We start from the raw sequence: 19,682 nt of genomic DNA on the forward strand, positions 1-19,682 counted from the left end.
ACACTCATCAATACAGTTACCAACAGTGCAGAAGAAAGAGTTTTGGTGAGCTGGAATAGAGGAGAAGAAAGGAAACAGAAGCCGTGAGTTACTAGATCAGTGTTGGACAAAGCTATTGCAATCACAATCACACCGACAAAGATTATAATTAAAAAGGATGAAGGAGGAGGTAAAATAGAAGGATTGAGAATCAAAGCTGCTTCTATCTCTCTCTCTTTCTCTCACAATTCTCTCTAGAAAAATAAAAAAAGGAGAGGAGAATATATCAAATTTGATAGAAAGGAAGTTTGGTAATTTCATAGAGCAAAAAGGCAAAAATAATTCTTCCTTTAGCCTCCATCAAATTCGAACTTGGGACCTATTAAGAGGATACTTGCACAGCCACCATTACACTAACTTCCATTCTTGTCATATTTATCCCAAGAATTAATATATTTACAATCAACACACATTAAAACATATTTAATTAATTAAATTTTTTTAATAATTTTTAGGTTATTACATTTTGGTTGCTCACTTTATTGCTTTGACCATGGCATTTGAAAGGAGAATTTGAATGATTCACTTGACTAATTTTTGCACCAATTGGTTAATTGAACTAGGGATTTTAATTTAAGACCTAAGAAATTTAGCTAATTAGGTTAATTGGCTTATGATAGTCTTCTTAGGTCAAGATAGCTTGGTCAAGAGGAAAGGGAAGATTAATTTAGCCTAGTCACATAAAGATAATGATTCTAAAATCAACTAATCTCTAGGGTTTCACTTCTGTGGAAAGGGAAGTTCATTTCACTTACTTAAATTAATATCTTAATTACTTGTACATTAGGTAATTAGTTAGATAAGTAGGTAACTAAATTCTAACTTTTTGGGTGACTTATTGCATCAGGTGACCTTTTGTTAAACTTGAAACCATTCCATAGGAGATAACCTAGGATTGGCCTCATATTGCATCAGGGTTCGCTTTAGTTTAATTTTGAGGGTAAGCCACTAATTTCTATAAAAATTTTGGTGTCGTTGCTAGGGAATGTGCTTAGGTTTGATTTAGGGTTGTCTAGTACTTAATTTACATTTTTAGTGTTTTAGGAAAATTTTTGAGAAAAATTATAAAAAATTCTGTTGTGTGTTTTTCTTAGTGTTTTTGTGAGTTTTGTGTGTTTTTTTTCTTCTTTTAGAAAAAGGAAAAAAATTAGTGCAATTTTCATTGGTTTAGTGTAGAGCTAAAAATACTTTGTTTTTAGTGTCTCTATTTGAAATTGAAAATTCAACTCGGAATGAGTCTGGGGGAATTTTGATTTGAAATTTGTTGCATTTGAAATCTCTATATCTCAACTTAATTTTTACAAGCTAACATATCTTGTAGAAGATTTCCAAAACCTTGTAGCAATTTTGAGTTAGCATATCTCTCATTATGTGTGTCTAAATTACCTAATTCCAATCTCATTTTTCTCCTTATTGTCATAGATTTGTTTTCTGTGTTTAGCAATGTCTTCAATTTTTCCATTTTCTTATTTGAAAATTTGTTAGAAACTTTGAAGGTTTTCTAGACAAAATGTTATTTCTCTAGAACTGTGGACCAAATTATGAAAAATTCTGGGAACAATTGGGAAAGAATTTTGATATGAAATTTTTATATAATTTTCCTATATATTTCTTGTGTCTCTTGTAAAAGTTTCAAGGGAATTTCTTATGTGCATTGGCTGTTAGAAAATCCAAAAGTTCATTGTCTCTAGAGAGCTTTTTTAGGATTTCTAGAATTAGCAAAGCTTTTCCAAATGAGCATTTCTAACTCTTTCCTCTTTATTTTTTAGTGACTTTTGTTTTTGTGATTTTGTTGTTTTCTTTCTTTCTTGATTTTGTTTACATTGTTGTTATGTATTTCCATTTTTGTTTTCTTGATTTTGGAAGTGATTGGTATTGAGGGGTAAACCTTTGACCACTCAAAAGTTTGAGGTAACTAGAGAAAATCTAGTTTTCTATATTTGTTTGTTAATTGATTACAGTTATTTAATACTTGCATTGAAAATATGTATACATTTGAAAATGTGCAAAGATGCAAGTGTAGCTTGAGAGTGAAGTATTATGTGATTTTGATGTAAAAGAGCATGCTTATGTGAAAATTATGGAATAATGTGTATGATTATGTAAAAATTATGAATAGAGTTACATTGAGCTTGGTTATAAGAATATGCGATAGAAATGTGAAAGATATGAGACATAAAATGTAATAATGATGAGATTGTTAGATGTGATGGGGTGATTATGAGATAAACGTGCCTACTGATGTAAAGTTCATGAGATTATTCTCGACCATGTCAAGATTAAATTGTGGAAAAATGTTGAGATTGTTGCATGATATATGTATCAAATATGACTTTATTGCATGATCATGATTGGTGAGAATTCTGCAGTGTTATAGATCCACATGGTAAGGCTACTATTAGAACTCGATGGATTTCCATTTATATCCCACCTGTTCATGAGAGACCGTCCTACCTGTTTATGAGAGACTTGAACCTAATTGTCTCTACTTGTTCATGAGGAGGCTAACTTAGGGTTATGACACCTTATAATTGTTAGTATTGAGGGAAATTGTGGTCTTAAAATGATTATAGTAGCCTTGGTCGAGTGGCTCCTTACAATTGGAGAGCTTAGATAGTCTATTCACATGGATGAACCCTTTGATAATAACCTACAATTTCAATTGGAGGAAAGTTATAAGGGAGGCATTGATCATGCATATATGTATGTATGTATGTATGTATGTATATCTATACATTATGATAGTGCAATTTATAATTAGGGTCACATGGTTGTTGTTGTTATAGCCCTTGCATTGTATGCTATATGTCACATGGTTGTTATTGTAAATGCCTCAAGAAAAGGGGTGAATTGGGCTAATTAAAAATTTAAATGAATTACAATAATAGTAAGTGTGATGAAGGAATGAAGTCACAATCACGAGAGTTAAATGAGTAGAGCTTGACAAAGTGATTTATCCTGGTTCGACTCCTACCACTTGAGTCTATGTTTAGTCCTTAAGAATCTCCTGATATTACCATGATTAATCTAGGCTCTTGATTGGTTCAGTATATAAAGAGACTTTTTAATAAGTCTAAAACTCTCCCTCTTGTAAAGGTAATGATAAATCTCCTTAAGCTCCCCGAGCTTAAGTTCCTTTGTTTTGAAGATGCAGAACAGGGATAAACAAAATAGGTTTAAGAATGAACTACTACTACTTTTAAACTTTCTTTTAGAATAGATGTATAATCAATGAAGCTCTCTATCAATAAGTGATGCAAAGAAGGTAGGTAAACTTTGATGCTCAAATAAATGCAGAATGTTCTTGTTGTTCTTTATTGTTCCTTTCTTTTTTTAGGTTTCATAAATGAGTCTATTGATAGTTGAGAATCATAAATGATTTGTTAGACTCATATTGGAGGTTGCTTATAATCTTTTTCCTTCTTGCTTTATGTTTCCTCGGATATTCAAGCTTCTCTAAGGTTCTCCAGTGGATTAGGCAATGGAACAGTGCTTTATGATAGAGACTTCCTCTTTTGTATAGTAATGACTAAAAATATTAAATGCTTTTAAGAAAAGTGGTTGAAGCTTATATGTTTTGGTATAACAGAAAACAAGCTCAGTGACTAAATCAAACATGAGCAACTAGAATAACTTCAAGAAAGTAATTGTATTTAAATATCATTTGGTAAAGATATAGAGTGAGCATAATTGATTTTGGATGAAAAGAAGGATTAAAAGATGAGTTTAGATGACCTTCGGAAGAGATATGAAAAATAGAGCAAAAAGATTCACAGTAGCACCGGTGTTACTATGTTCTAGCACTGGTGTTACAGTGATGATTAGACACAAAAAGAAGGTTAAAGCACAGGTATTGTTCTTATAATATCGATGTAATCCAATATGTAAAAGACAAAGATTTTTGATATTTTTGAGAGAATTGGAATATTTCTAAAAAGATTATCTAGTATCAATGTTAAAATTAAATAACCTCAAAGTAACATATCAATCAAATCTCTTCGTAGCACAAAAAAAAGGATAGTATCGGTGTTGAGGTATTAGCATAGGTGTTGCATAAACTTGAACAAAACTTAGTATAGGTGCTAACCAAGTAACACATGTGTTGTCTTAATTCAACCAAAGATAAATGAAGAATAAGACGGATGTTGAATAGATAGTACCAGTGCAAGGAAAATGATTCGAATAAGAGAGACTCAATTGCACAAGTTTAAAGGGATAACATTGATATTATAATAGGTAGGACCGATGTTATAAAAAACATGAAACAATAGAATAATAAAGATAACAAAGATAGCGTTAGTGTTAAGGCTTCCAATACTAGTGTTATCAACACTTAGAAACACTTTTGAACAAGACAACTTCAATCACAAAGATTATAGTTAAATTAAATACTTAACTAACAAGATAACATACCTTCTGTTACATATAAACTATCACTTAAGTAGATTTAACGTTAAGCCAATTAACTTGGTTTTAGTTAAGAAAGCCTAAAACGCATAAAACTTCTCTTTATTTTGTAATCATCAAAACAGGGGTTCAATAGTTATTTTTGTGACATGTGAATGCTATTTCCCATAATCACATGATTGTTAGTATCGTGATTGGGACTAAATATTGATTCTTGTAATAACATGATGAAATAAATATATACCACTTGCATCCCTATAATTGATTGACTTGCATTTGAATAGGTTAGATATATCTTAATTACTAAATAGCTATACTCACCCCTTTCTTTTCAATATTTACAGCAGCTAGCTTGAGTAAGGATAAAGGGAAAGTACTAGAAGCTTGGAATTTAAATTCCTAATTGTAACTTGATTATTTTGAATTATGTGTATCTAAAAATGATAATTCCAACTAAGAGTTCATATTATGGTCAATTACTTGCACTAATTCTTTTATGGTCAATTATTATATTTTAGGCTCTAATGTTATGATGTGAAGAATGAATATTGGCTTTTGTTGTCAAGCTACCTCCCCCTTCTATTTTTGAAATTAAGGGGTTGAGAATGGAAAATGATATATATATATATATATAGTATATAACTATGTAACATTTTGAATTTCTTAATCCTGTAATAGTTGTTAATTAGGGGTAAAGTGGTAAATTTGAATGATTACTTAGTAGTTTGACTTATTGGGATGTTGTGTGAATAAGTAAAGGTGGAAGGATAGTGCTTTGGGTCAAAGTAAGTGTGTGTGGTGAGAATATTTCTTATTGTGCTGCACGCTGTGGCTTGTGCTCTATGCGCTGTAGCACATGGACTAGAAAATGACTTCTTAAGTCATGAAATTTTAGAAACTTTAGAAGGGAGAAATTGGTAACACACGAAAGGGAGAAGAGAAAAGTGAAAGGTGTGCTAAGGCAAGCTATTTTGGAGCTGTAGAAGGTGCTTTTGGTCAGTAACTTAGCGAGTAAGCTATGTATAACTCTTACCTTCTATTCTACCCAAATATCTTTGAATATGAATTATAGAGAAATTGAATCAGTGAGATTTTAGGGGTTTGATTCTTGCCCAATAGTAATAAAAAGGTTCTTGGGAGTTAAGTTAGAGCTTTATAACTAGATTAAAGCTGAATGATAGAGCTTTAAACCGATAGACTCAATTTGGCCCTAATTCAGAGAGATTTTCGGTTAAAAATCTTGTTTAGCTAAAATGAGACCAATTGAAGTGATGTAAAGTAGTAACTAAGTAGTAATGGACCTAAAATGGATGAATAGAAAAGAATAGAGGCTGAATATAGTCATAAGTAGTAAAATGTACTTTTGGTCAAATTAGATCAATTGACATTGGCATATCGCACATTTGAGTTGAGAAAGGAAGCTTGTAAAGAGTTGTAGTGGTAGTTAAAATCCACGAGTAGCCTTTCTAGTAACAAAAGTGTTAAGGTAACTAGATAACTTCCTCTGTTTGGCTATTTATTGTAACTGTATATGAGTATGTTATCTATTGCATGAAATTATTTTAAACTAATCATGTTTCATAGTATTGCATGAATATGGCATGAAATGGCTTTTGATTAAATAAATGAGTAAGAATATGTGATTTCATACTTTACATAAATATATGCTATATTTTGAGGATGTGTATGAATGAAGAACCTATGAATAGTTCGAAAAGCATGATCACAGGGGTGGAAGTTCACCCATATAGAGTGTGGTGATAAGACCATATGGCATATTCTCCTTAGTGCCTGATAGGGTATGATGTTGGAGAATTGTTCCACCTTAGTCCTTTTGAGGTGCTGTATTAGAGATGATCTTCTTAGTACCTATTGAGGTGAAGTGTTAGAGATTTAGACTCCTTAGTATATGTGTGATATGGTGTTAGAATCAACGACACCCTATTATGTGTATTGGGGGAAACGCCACCTCTCTGCTTTTGATTATGAATAAAACATTAATTTAATAAAAAAAGAGAGGTGGCATTTCGCCACTCTTGAAATGCCACATCTTGTTATTTACTAAAATTGTAAATAAAAAAATAATTTATAAGCGATGGCATTTGAAATAAGGAATGCCATCTCTCTACTTTGACTTTAATATTAGTAACATTTTATTTTTTATTGCTACAAAATGCATACTATTAAATCTTATTTCTATAGTAGTGTTAGGTAAGACAACACCCAAAATCTAACAAGAAATTAGTGTAGGAAGGAAGAGAAGGGAGCTAGCTAGCAACTTACTCCAAGTAGCCTCCTAGCTCAAAATCACTAAGGCCCCAAAGTCGCTTGTCTTAGTAGAGCCCATCACACACTCTTTGTTTTTCTCCCATTCTCTCATGTAAACTGATTTGATGTCCAAAATAAGGCCTAACATAAGCTTAGTCGTCTGCATGCGGTTATGCCTTTGCATTTTTTGTCGATGAGCGGATGATGCCACTTAAGTCAGTCTCAACTTCTCTATTGACGTCCATGGGAACCATGCATTAAACTCATCCACTCATAGTCATTGACAGAGAGAGGAAATTCATCCTACGAGACTCGATTGTGAGTGGAGACACCCCTTGGTGGCCCATCCAAGAGTAGTAATTACTAGAACCACTATATCTTCTCTAATTTATCACCAAACCTCAATTTTAATACTCTAAATTCCCAAACGCAATCATAATTGAATGCCTAATCACTACTTGCCTCAATAAACCTCATTTATGCCTCAAATTAAAATCATTGACCATAATCAACTTAGCTAGCATAATTAACCTCGATCATTCTTAATTTATGCAATCAAACACCATCAAGCACAATTACATTCCTACATTAAATTAGGATCTTACCCCTCGCATGTATAAAAATATTAATGTATAATTCAAAACAACTAAAAGTTACCTTAAGGTTACTTTAAAGTTATTCTAAGACCTTAATCTAACTTAGAGAACTCAACATTCTCTTTTAAATCCATAACCACTTGGTAAATTAGTTTCTTTATATTTATAACTCTGATAAATTTGTTATAACTCTAAAGCATTGATTTTAATCTTCTATTCATTACAAATCATTACTCAAAGCCTCAATTCTTACTCTAAGAATTTTCAAATTGATAAACAATTCATATATAGAGATTAAACATCCTAAAACCTCAAAATGGATCTAGATATATCATTAGAGAAATTATCTATCAACAACAATACCAAAAAATTTTAAATAGATCACACCTTAGATTTTTTGCCGTCAAGAATCTAAAAGTTAGAAAGATGGATAGATAAAACCAAAAATTTAAAACACTAATCTAGTCTTAAAAAGACTAGAATCGCCCTTTTAAATATTTGACTATAGCCTAAGTTCTAAAAGTATAGCCTCTGATCACAACACCCTTGGCACTTCCCCTCGCCTCTCACTGCGCTCGGCAAAACTAGTGTGACGGGGTGCTCATGTGTTTAGGATAGATTCAATTGGAATGGGAGTGGGCTTGGGCTTGTACCTAATGCTCTCTCTTTACTTCGGGGTACAAAGTGTATATATATATATATATATATATAATTATTATCATATATTATAACTATATATATATATATATATATATGTGGATATATTACTCCTCATTCTCTCTTTCTAATATGTATGCATGTATATTATTTTTAATTATTTTTTTGTAATTAAATCCTTATAATTTATCTTATTTTGGATAAATTCTTTTATTAAATTATTTTTTTTATTTTTTAAAATTTCTAATCCTCAATAAATACTTATTAATTTTTATATGCCTTAAAAATTCTCTTTCTACGCCTTAAAATTGATTGAAATCTAGGATGTTATATATTACTCTAAAAGCTACCATGACCCACGACAAAGAAATCACCGTCAATGTTGCAAAGCTAGTGCTGCCTAATGTTAGAGGTAGCACTGGAAAAATGTTACAAAATGCCTGAGATGCAATAAAATGCAAGATAATTATATACCTTAACTTGTCTCTTAATTATTTAAGAATAATTAAATTCCTGCTATAATATCAATTAAGTATCAAATTTATTTTAAAGGAATTTAATTTTAAGAGTACTTTAAAACTTTGAGAGAATTACATACAGGTTTCATACAAGACAATTAATTACTACAAAGTTTATCAACAACCAAACTAAGGTCATTGACAATATAATATTTTTTAGTTTCCTTAGTTTAGTTGTTAATGAATGTTGCAGTAATTAATTCTCATATATGAGACTTTAATATAATTCTCCCTAAAAGTTTTCAATCACAGTAGTCTTTTCTTATGATAGCTTAATAATTTTCTAATATGGTAGACCTTATTCAACATGGTTTAGTTCTTTTCTACCTTGGTGGGATATTTAACTTGGATTTAGTTACTAAGTAAGTTTCTTTTCAACCATAGTAGACTTTAAATCTTGGTTTATGTTTTTTTTTTTATAATCAAAGGAACAACAAAAGACAAAGCAAAACAATAAACTAAAAGCAAATAAACAATGACTAAATCATTTAAAGTAGTCAGGCTCTAACTCCTGAAGCAAATTACAGCTTCCATGCCAAGGAAAAGTTCAAAATCAGTAGCTTGCCCCAAAGCAATCTTGGCCAGGAAATAAGCTTCTCCATTTTCTTTTCTATCAATATTCTTCACAACTTCAACGTGCCTTGGTTTGTGCATTTTTCCTACTATGCATGATTGAGCTATTTAAAACTATTTTCTACCACGGTAATCTTAACTTTCAAGTACCATGGTAGAGTTTTAATTTGTAGATTAGTAAGCAAAACATTACATTCTTTAGCTGAAAACCAAATGAGAAAATTGCATTCAGGTCTTATAGAAGGAAGTCTATTACCGAAGGATCTCATGAATTTCACAAAATTCTTCCAAGTCTCAAATTATGCGCATTGACAACTAGATAATAGCCATTTTCAACTTCCTCTTACAAGTTGTCAGGACCTGAATGTAATATTCCCAAACCAAATCTCGCCAACAGTCCATCCTCATTCTTGCAACCAAAACATTCCAACCTTGCACCGGCCGTCGTTATTTTCCCCAAGTTGGCATTGTCACATTTCAAACTCTCCCACTCACGTGCCCTAAACACTACACACACTAACACACCTAGCCAAAGCCGTCTTTCCCATACACTTATGTGCCCTATATATGCCGAGAAAAAGATGCCATTGATAGCATCACTCCTCCTCATGGAGAACCCTCTAAAAATGAGGGAAGGGTAAAAACCCTAGCAGTTCCAACCACCTTTGTATAAGTAATTGCTCTATTAACCACCTTTGTATAAGTAATTGCCCTATGATGCACACAAAAATCAAAGGAACATTGCAAGTGCACGGATCAAATCAAGGTTGATCTCACAGAGAATTAAGTAAATTGGCAAATAGATATTAAATTTTCAATTTCATTCAAGTTAAACAAGCAACTTATAGTGGTGAATGATTCAAATTAAAAATAAAAAAATGTAAAATAGGCAACTAAGATTTTGAAGCACTTTAAAGTTGAGAAATAATTAGGAAAGCACTGTAGAGTTTTAATTCCTCATTTGCTTTATTGCACTCAACATAGCAATTAAATTGATTTTAATTTCAATTTTAAGGATTGAGACACTAGAATTAATCTTGAATATCTTTTGATTATCCAAAATCCTACTTAATTCTAATCCAACGATTCCTTGCCAAAATTATATTAAGAGCATTAAGTTCAAATCTCTTCTAACCTTAGGTCCTTTAGGTTCATTCCTATTCTAGATGCAAATTTACTTTAGTTAATCCTAAGAATTCAATTCCAATGGTCCAAATAGAAATTCGTTTCCCAAGTTCGTTATATTCCTCCAAATTATCACTTAATAATGCTGGCCAATCATCAAGCAACACAAAGATAAATAGGAATTAAAACATAAAACATTCATTAAATCACAAAGTAATTGATCAATCAAGATACAGTTAGAGCAAATGAGTTAATAACACTCTAGAGCATTAAGGTTCAGCCACACATAACTAAATAAAGTCTCAAAACAGCAGAATAATGGGACAAAATTAGATATATAAGATAAAGAAGGAGAAAAGTGAAGGAAAACTCAATGAAAATGTAGATGGTGATGAGTTATCTTGCTCCCAAGCTCCAAAATCGTCCCAAGCTCTTTAAAATCATCCCTGGACCTTCAGATAACATAAAAAACAAAGCCTCCCTAAAAAAACCCTAGTTTCCCTCTTTTATAGGATAGAAAAATTTAAACCATGCATTCTAGTGCGAAATCAATTATAGCAACTACTGTAGCAAGCTCTATTTTTGATTTAGAATTTGCCTCATAACACTAACTTGCTGTAGCAGGTGCTCATTAAAATCCAATTTCTTCACTAAATTCATCATAATTTTCCTTCTCCACTTTTTCCAAGCTTTTACAAGAGATTCCTAAAATTAAAATGGCTCAAATTAACAATAGAAATTACTCTAAAATAAATTAAAACACAATATTTACAAGACAAGCTAACTAATATGAAAATAAACACTAAACACAAGACAATTAAATAAAAACAACTAGATGACTCTCTAATTAACTAATAAAACTCCTCAAAATGTATAAAATATAGGGAGTCATCACCCTATAATTATATGTTTTTATTATCCTAGCAACAAAATCTCACATCTTATGATTTTCTTGGTAAGGATTCCTAGCAAAATTAAAAGTTAATCCAAAGTAGTAAAAAATTCTAACAATGAGAGTTTTATGATTGCAATATTTAACAAAATTTCACTTTCAAACAAATATCTTAAAATTTCAATTTCAAAGTGTTGACTAAAATTTGAGAAGCATTATATTTGTATTCAAAATTATATATATATATATATATATATGGGCTAAAGTATACTTTTAGTCTTCTAACTTTAAATAAGGTTTTAATTTAGTCCTTTAATCTTGTAAAGTATCTTTTTAATCTTTTAACCCAAATATTGTTAGTTTCAAGTAATTATTTTTTATGTCAATCATTATTATTTTTAAAAATTAAACTGAATATGTCAAATATTTTGTCAATATTTCAAAATTTAATGTAAAATTTTTTTTATGATAAAACTAATAATGTTAGGGTTAAAGGATTAAAAAGACATTTTATAAAATTAAGGGACTAAAATAAAATATTATGTAAAGTTAAAGGACTAAATGTATACTAATTGGCCTATATATATTACTTATGAAAGAGTATTTAGATACTTTTCAAATGCATATTCATCAAGTATTGGTATGTTATTAATAGATATTAGAAAGTTCATATTGACACAAATATGACGAGCTATTTAAAGTATATGTAATTTTTTTTTTATTACTTACAAGTATTATATTATTGAAGGCAATTATGTTCAAGCCTTCAAGCTATGGTCAGATACTAAACATAGGTACATCTCTCAAAAGAGATTCAAATTTTAGTTCACCATATTGTGAGAGATTGAACTAATCTTTTTTCACTAGCCTTAACCCATGTTGGTAGTTGATTTTAATAGCTACTCACATATATTATAAATTTGAATTTATTTCTGGACTTGGTATAGAAGACCATATTGTAGAAAGATTATTGTTTGTAGATTTTCCTACGTTAATATCCCCATCTTCTTCCACTAATAGAACGACAATATCATGGGTCACAGTTTCACTTCCACAAACAAAAACGAGTTCATATTACATTACAATAAGTAATACTCATTGGAGTATGCGAATAACGCAAATCACAATCCAAATATGTGATAGACCTGACCTGACCTTAATCCTCCGATGAAGAAATGAACTGTTTGAGCACCCCAATGAGCTTTGAAGCAATGGAATCATCATAGAACTCAACCCCATGACAGCCCTCTTCAAAATCAGTCACCACCTTCACTCCCTTCCTCTCCATTAATCTCGCCATCTCTCTTCCTCTCTCAACCAGTGGGTCTCCTCTATTCCCACTTACCATCACCTTCCACCCCATCTCTCTTATCTTCTCCATCTTCTCCGGCTGGCCCCCCACCGTCGGATTAGAGTACTCGTGATCGCAGTTCGCTTCCACGGGCAACGCCAGCTCCCTAGATAAGTCACACCAACACATCGGAATCACAGGGTTCTTCTCTAGCCTCACTTCCGACTCCGTCCTTTGGGTCCCACCGAAGAAGGGTTGACACAAAATCAGCCCTTTGATCTTCATGGGCTTCAGATCATTCACTTCCTCAGCTACTCGGAGGCCTGCATGGTAGGCAATCGTACCCCCAGAGCTACTCCCCATTACGTAGCAATTGGAATAGTCAACGAAGTCTCTTAACCAGTCATCAGGGCTGGCTTTGATCCAGTGAAGCGCCTCCACCGCATCGTCAAAAGCCGCCGGTAACCGGTGCTCTGGAGCCAGACGGTACTCCACGGACGCGACCACAGCTCCCATGTCCGCTGCCATCTTCGAACAGAAGTCGTGGAAAAGAGTAGAAGCTGCGCTGAAATAGACGAAGCCACCTCCATGAAAGAACACGATGAGAGGGAACTTGTTGGAGTGATGATGATGATCCAGTGCTTTGCGGGGAAGGAATAATCGGACCCATGTGTTGTTTGATTGGTTAATGGTGAGATCTTTGGTGAGAACAGAGATAGGAAGGTTGGGATCAGACGTCGCCGGTGTGCGTGGATCTCTGAAGAAGCGAGTGAGAGAACCACCGTCGTTGACGACGATTTGAAGTTGCTTGCAAACATCGAGGAATTCAGATTCAGTTATCATGGTAACAGAGTATGAGTTTGGGTTTATTTTTTCCTTTCTGGATTAAGATGAGGATGAAGATGAGGATGATACATGAACTACTTTTATTGCTGCAATCTGACTTTTCTCAGTTTAAGAGAAATGATAATGACTTACGAAGCAGCCACAATATTGACTATGACTTAGTAATGGTTTAAATTTATTGTAATTATCAATTTCGCTGGTATTGTTACCTGTACGTAGAGGAATGAATTCTGAGGGAAATTAATTAGTGATATTTTATTTTGCCGTCAAAATTAAGAGCTGCCACTATCATGAATTGTCCATTGTACTAGAATTTCAACTGAGAATGAGCAGGGGGAACTCTAGCTCCAGTTTCGGTTCATCTTATTTTCACACTACGTATCTACTTACGTTGGTCTCACTAATTAGTCACTTAAAAATAATTCAAGAAATTTATTACTATTGGAAGACTTGGCTAGTAGAATAAGTGCTTTGTACTGTGCTGAGAAAATAATATGTTTTGCTAGTGATCAATTTAAGCAAATGCTATTTTTTCCCCCTATGAACGTGTGCTGAAAAACGATTTGTCAGCATTAGTCTAGTTCTACTTTGGTATAGTGAGTGAAGCGTCGTTTTGCATTAATTAATCATTCAGAATCTTGTGATCCAGAGTATGGATATACTTCTACTTGTGAATCGCTGTCTATAATAAATTTTATTAGCCAGCTTCATATTGCACCCCACGCATCTCGACTCTATCTGAAAAAAGAGGAGAGATTAATTGGTGGGTGAAGGATCCATATGTTTTTTTTTTTTTTTTGCCAGCAAGAAGTTTCATTAATCAAACCTGAATAAGTACATCATTATACAAACTAGAGTCAATAAACGGGAGATGTAAAAAAGGGGGAGGTGATTTAGAAACCCAACCCATAGGGCACACCCCTTTGTGACATTCTTTAGCTACCCAATCACTAGCTAAATTAACAGACCTAGGGATCCAAGAGATGAACCAAGTATTATTGTCCGCAAAGAAACCTCTAATATCAGCAAAATGAACAGTAAAGAACCATTCAGGATAGGGGAGGACAAAATTGATTGCATCAACTAAGATTTGACAATTAGACTCAAAAGTCACGTCCTAGAATCCATAAGAGGCAACAAGATGAAGAGCTTTAACCAATGCAGAGGCTTCACTCTCAAAAGGCAATTTTTTCACCTGTAACAGCAATTAGATTACCTAAATGGTTCCTAAAAATAATACCCAATCTAACAGTGTTAGAGGAAGAAGAGAATGAAGCATCTACGTTGCATTTAAGGATCCTGACATTAGGAGGTTTCCAATTTTCATTCCTAGTAGCCTTAGTAAGATGGTTGTGATCAAGTGATTCAACACCAACCTAGCCATTAATTTTATAGTATTCGCGTAGGGCATCATCAGCATATTTAGAAGTTTCCATGGGGCGAAGGGGTACATTGTTAAAGACTTTAGCACATCTAACTTTTTAGATATACCAGCAGGTAAAGGCAAAGAGAGCAATTTTCCAGTCATCAGTGTTTTCAACAGTACAAAAGTCAAGCACCCAGTGATCAAAATGACAAACATTAGTAGCATGAAAATGAAGACCTAAGGATCTAGAAAACCATACCTTGTTTGACCATTCACAGAGGAGCAAGAGGTGTCCATAGGTTTTAAGGGAAGAATTGTAACACTTATAAAGTGGGTTGGGTTTGCAATGACACTTCCACAAGTTTTCATTAGATGGTAAACCATTATTAAGGAGTCACTATAAGAAGTGCTTGACTTTGTTAGGAACTTTGAGGTGGTGCCATAGGAGTTTCCAAATGTGATCATGGAGGTGAAAAGAAGGTCTAAGTTTAGATGAAGTGACAGGTTACTCAAGTGCAAGGTAGCCTACCTTGACATTATAGATTCCATTCTTGGCACCAAGCCAATGGGGTGTGTCTCTAGTATGTCTGGAAGAGAGTGGTATGTCGAGAATAGCTTGCCTTTCTTCAACAGTAACGTATTCCTCTAGCACAGAAAGATCCCATGAACCATTAGTTATAAGCATTTCTACTCTTAATTCATTTACATCATCCACCGGTGGCAAAGACGAGAGCTTATAATCTACCAAATTAGGAATCCAAGGATCTCTCCATATGTGGATGTCCGATCCATCACCGACAGACCAGCAAATCTTGTTTAGCAAGAGTACACATCCAGCAAGTAAACTCTTCCAGGCTCAGGATGGCTTAGTGTGACATCTTTAGTTTTCAAGTTGGAATTAGCAATATTTGTAAGGGGTATTTTGGTCAATTTAGATAAAGTATTGATTAATGACGCTTATAAGAGACTGATATAATGTTTGGATCCTTAAACGGTCTTAGAAGAGAGTTAGGTTAATATTGAGCAGGCCATAGCATGGAAGGGAGTTTAAATTTTGGTAGGACTCTCTGTGCTATGTTCCACAATAGGCATGTAAAATCTACACTTATTAGATTGCAAACCATACTGAAAATCATAAGAGAGGAAAGAGTGAACATGAGAGCATTGATGGAGAGGAGCTTATGGCTAATAGGGCTTGCTTACTTCCAACATGATTTTGGAGGCCTTACGAGCATGATATACATTGGGTAAGCTTTTTATTCTTCTCCCTCTCCCTTACTATGTGAAAATTTAGACTTATGGGGTAATGGGGGCTTGTGTTTGGTTTTCTTGGGTTTGGAACAAACCTATTAGTTTATTTAAGGTTATGGGGAGTTAAATCAAGCCTTTAACCCTAGGTTTAAGAGTTTTATGGTGATTTGAAATTTTTTCTGAGGGTTTAGGCGAACCTTAGGTATAATTTGAAGATTTTGAGACAATGTAGGAGATTGGATGGTGATTTTGGTATGTTGGGATCTTTAATAAGATAGTTAGAGTCTTTTGAAATGGTTGGTATTTTTAGATAAAGAATTTATGCAATGTGAATACTTAGAACCTAGTGAATTTAGATTTTATCCATATTAATAATTGATAATTATTTTTTAATTGTGTAGACTGAGTGTTACTTGAGCCTTATTATGCATATAAAATGGGTGGAGCTAACGTTGAGCCACGGTAACCCTTTTGTGTGATAAAGGGTTGAGGTAATGGAATAATTTACACTAATTAATTATATTGCTTAACTATTTGTGAGTTGATAAATATATTTGTTTACATGTGTTTTGAAAGCTTAGCATATTGCAAAAGATGATTTACTTGTGCATTAAAAACTACTTTCAAAATGGTAAAGAATTTTGAGTCCCTATGTGAAAAGTATAGTGATTTTTCATAAGTATGAAATGTGTGGCAAGAATGAACATGATCATGTTAGGGAGTAGGAGTTCACCTGTAGGAAGAAGTAGTAAAAGTCTATATAGCATGTCTTTCCTTTGTGTAGAGTGAGTCACAGTATTAGAGATGTTCTCCTTTGTATCCATACGGGATACAGCATTAGAGAGGGACACCCTTAGCATTAGTGATGTAGTGTTGAAGTAACGACACCCTGATTCATATGCAATAAGGGGAAACCATAATTCAAAAGTAGGATAAGACATCTTTAGCCCGGTGATTCTACTACTAAAGGTGAGCTCGGACTATTGTGGGTGTGCACTTGGTCTAAGAGTCTATAGTTTCAGTCAGGATGATATGGAGGCTCGGATGGTAGAATGATCATGTTAGTGATTGATGACTTGTGCTCATGAAACAGAGTATGTTGTAAGGTGCTAAATGTATATTTAGGCGCTTAATAGCTTTACTCCCTTATAGTTATGCATGTTGATTAATAGTAGTGAATTATTTTATTACTAAGATATTTATCTCATCTTATGGTTATATTTTACAGGTGAGGGCCCTAATAGGAGCAAGGGGACGGAAAAGGTGACTAAAGAGTGAAGAGTAGTAGTTGTATAGCTCTTCCCTTTCCTTTTTGGGTTTATAACAAATATGTTATGTTATAATGCCAACATAGGAACATAAAATTATTTTGTTATCACTTGTATGAATTTGAGATATGTGTACAGATCTTGGCCTAAAGTTAATGCTATTGTAATTGAATGAGTATGCTTGGCCAAGATACTATTACAAATGATATATTTGAAGTGATTTATGTATCAAAATGACCAAATTGATGTATGTGTTAAGTTTTATCCACCCCTTCTTATTGTTGTCAATTGGGTGTTGGGTAGTCATTTTGAGTATGAATGCTTAATTATGTACTATGATTGGCTTGTTATGTTGTGTATGGTCCATTTGAGGTGGTTAAAGTGTTTTTGGGGCTAATGGCATTTGGTATTGTGAGTTGCACACCTTTGAAGGTGTCTTGAGATGAAAACAAACTATTTTAGGTTTAGATGTCTAACTTTTTAATGGATGATTATTTGAGTGTGAGACTAATGTCATTAGCTTGAGGAATCGAAAAGCTTTATGTAGGTACTTGAATCGCTCAAATCAAACGTCAGATGGTGAAATGGCATGCTCCAAAAGTTTAGAGTGCAGTTATGACAGCAATCTGTTGTCATGATAGTAGGTGCGCGCCGTGGCACATGTGTCACAGCGCAAGTACCCTTTAAGGGACTCATCCTTTTGTGCCATCTGCTAAGGTGGATATGGCTTATGTCATAACGAACATACTAAATTCTTGGAAAATGGCATTTTAGCTTGTTTTGAAGTGCTGTTTGTTTTCCATGTTTCTGTATTTGTACTTAATTAATTTTCAACTATGGTTTGAGCTCAAATAATATTTTAAAAAGGATTTTTCTTGGGATCACATTATTTTAAACTAATTATCTTTTAAACTCTTAAGTTATGATAACTTTTACTTGAGATTTTATCTAATTAGTTGTTACAATGGCGTGTAAAAGTGTTGTCCTGGTAATATTAAGACAGACATTACACTTAGCACCTCTTGTGGCATTAAGTAAGGATGTTTTTGGGTAGTAGATACGTTTAATAACCTTTATCTAGAGATTTGATGGATTAGCCAATAACCTCCAATACCACTTGGCTAGTAGAGCATGATTAAAGGACAAAAAATCCTTAAAGCCGAGACTACCATAACATTTCCTATTTGTGAGGTGATTCTAAGGAACCCAATGTAACTTCCTTTCATTATCTTTTTGACCCCACTAAAAGCTAGAGATAATCCTGCTAAGCTCAAGGCAAGACTTAATAGGGAAAAGGAAGCAATTCATGGGGTTTGTAGGGATGGCATTAGTGACAGCCTTAATAAGTACCTCACAGCCAGCTTGGGAAAGTAATATATTCTTCTATCCTCTAACCATTTTAGAGATTTTGTCACAAACAAATGAGAGGGCTTGAGTCTTTGAGCGTCCCTATAAAATAGGAAGGCCAAGATCTTTCCCAAGAGAGTATGCTTTATTAATACCAAGGGTGAAGCATAAATTCTCTTTGACATAATCAAGTGTATTTGGGAAGAAAAAGCATCATCATTTATCAAAGTTGATACAATGACTAAAGGTAAAGCAATAACACTGAAGAATGTTTGAGATCAATTGACAATTCTCCTTATCAGCCTTAAAGAATAGTAGTGAGTCATCAGCAAAAAAAAGTGGGTTACTCTAGGACAATGTTTAGTTGGATAAATACTAATCAAAAGCTTCTGAGAGGCGTGACAGATAAGCATTCAAGATAAAACATCAGCAACAATGATAAAAAGGTAAGGCAATAAGGGGTTGCCTTATCTCAACCCTCTTTGAGGATTAACTTCAGTAACCTTTTTACTAAAAAGGAGAAGCTTAAAACTTATAGTAGTAATACACCTCATCACCCTCATAACCTAATACCGTGAAAATCCTAATTTGATAAGCACAGCTTTAAGGAAATCCTACTTGATTTGATCAAAAGCCTTGTTCATATATAGTTTGACTACAATTTCTAGATAATCATTATGCTTAGATTTGAGGTAGTGGAAGAGTTTATGGATGATGAAGATGTTATCCTAAACGACTCTACCCTGGATAAAGGTTCATTGATTCTCTAAGATGATCTTAACTATGAGAGGTTTCATTCAACTAGTGATGAGTTTAGAGAAGATTTTATATGAGAAGTTACCGAAGCTAATGGGATGAAATTGAGTGACAATTTTAGGCTGTTCAGTTTTAGGAATCATCACCAGATTAGTATCATTTAATCCCTAAATAGCTAGAATACTATAGAAGAATTCTCTAACTATAGAGCAAATTTATTCACCAATAACATTCCACTCTTTGTGGTAAAACATTCCAGAGTAACCATCAGGGCCTAGAGCCTTAGTACTTCCCATAGAAAAGATAGCAAGTCAAATTTCTTTAACAGTGAAGGGTTGTTCGAGAATGTCATTATCAATATCAAAAATAAGCAGCTTAACTTAATCTAGTACTTTAGAAAAGTCAAGGTCTCCTACAGATTAGAAGAGAGAGTTATAATAGGAGGAAAATTATAGGTCGATATCCTCCTGAGAGTCAATCTA

The 19,682-nt window shown here is 33.3% G+C and overlaps 1 protein-coding gene across 1 annotated transcript; it reads right to left on the reverse strand.

Moving 5' to 3' along the window:
• Window positions 1-10,794: 10,794 nt before the first annotated feature.
• Window positions 10,795-13,209, reverse strand: LOC129288472 (carboxylesterase 1-like). Its single transcript, XM_054925106.1, has 2 exons — window positions 12,231-13,209; window positions 10,795-10,888 (listed from the first exon to the last, which is right to left on the reverse strand). The coding sequence occupies exon 1, from the start codon at window positions 13,207-13,209 to the stop codon at window positions 12,232-12,234; it is 978 nt and encodes a 325-aa protein (XP_054781081.1). The 3' UTR covers window positions 10,795-10,888; window position 12,231.
• Window positions 13,210-19,682: the final 6,473 nt, after the last annotated feature.

Source organism: Prosopis cineraria, unplaced genomic scaffold (genome assembly GCF_029017545.1).
Source record: "Prosopis cineraria cultivar Desert tree isolate PC_DT_omini unplaced genomic scaffold, ASM2901754v1 PC1, whole genome shotgun sequence".
Classification (NCBI taxonomy): domain Eukaryota; kingdom Viridiplantae; phylum Streptophyta; class Magnoliopsida; order Fabales; family Fabaceae; genus Prosopis; species Prosopis cineraria.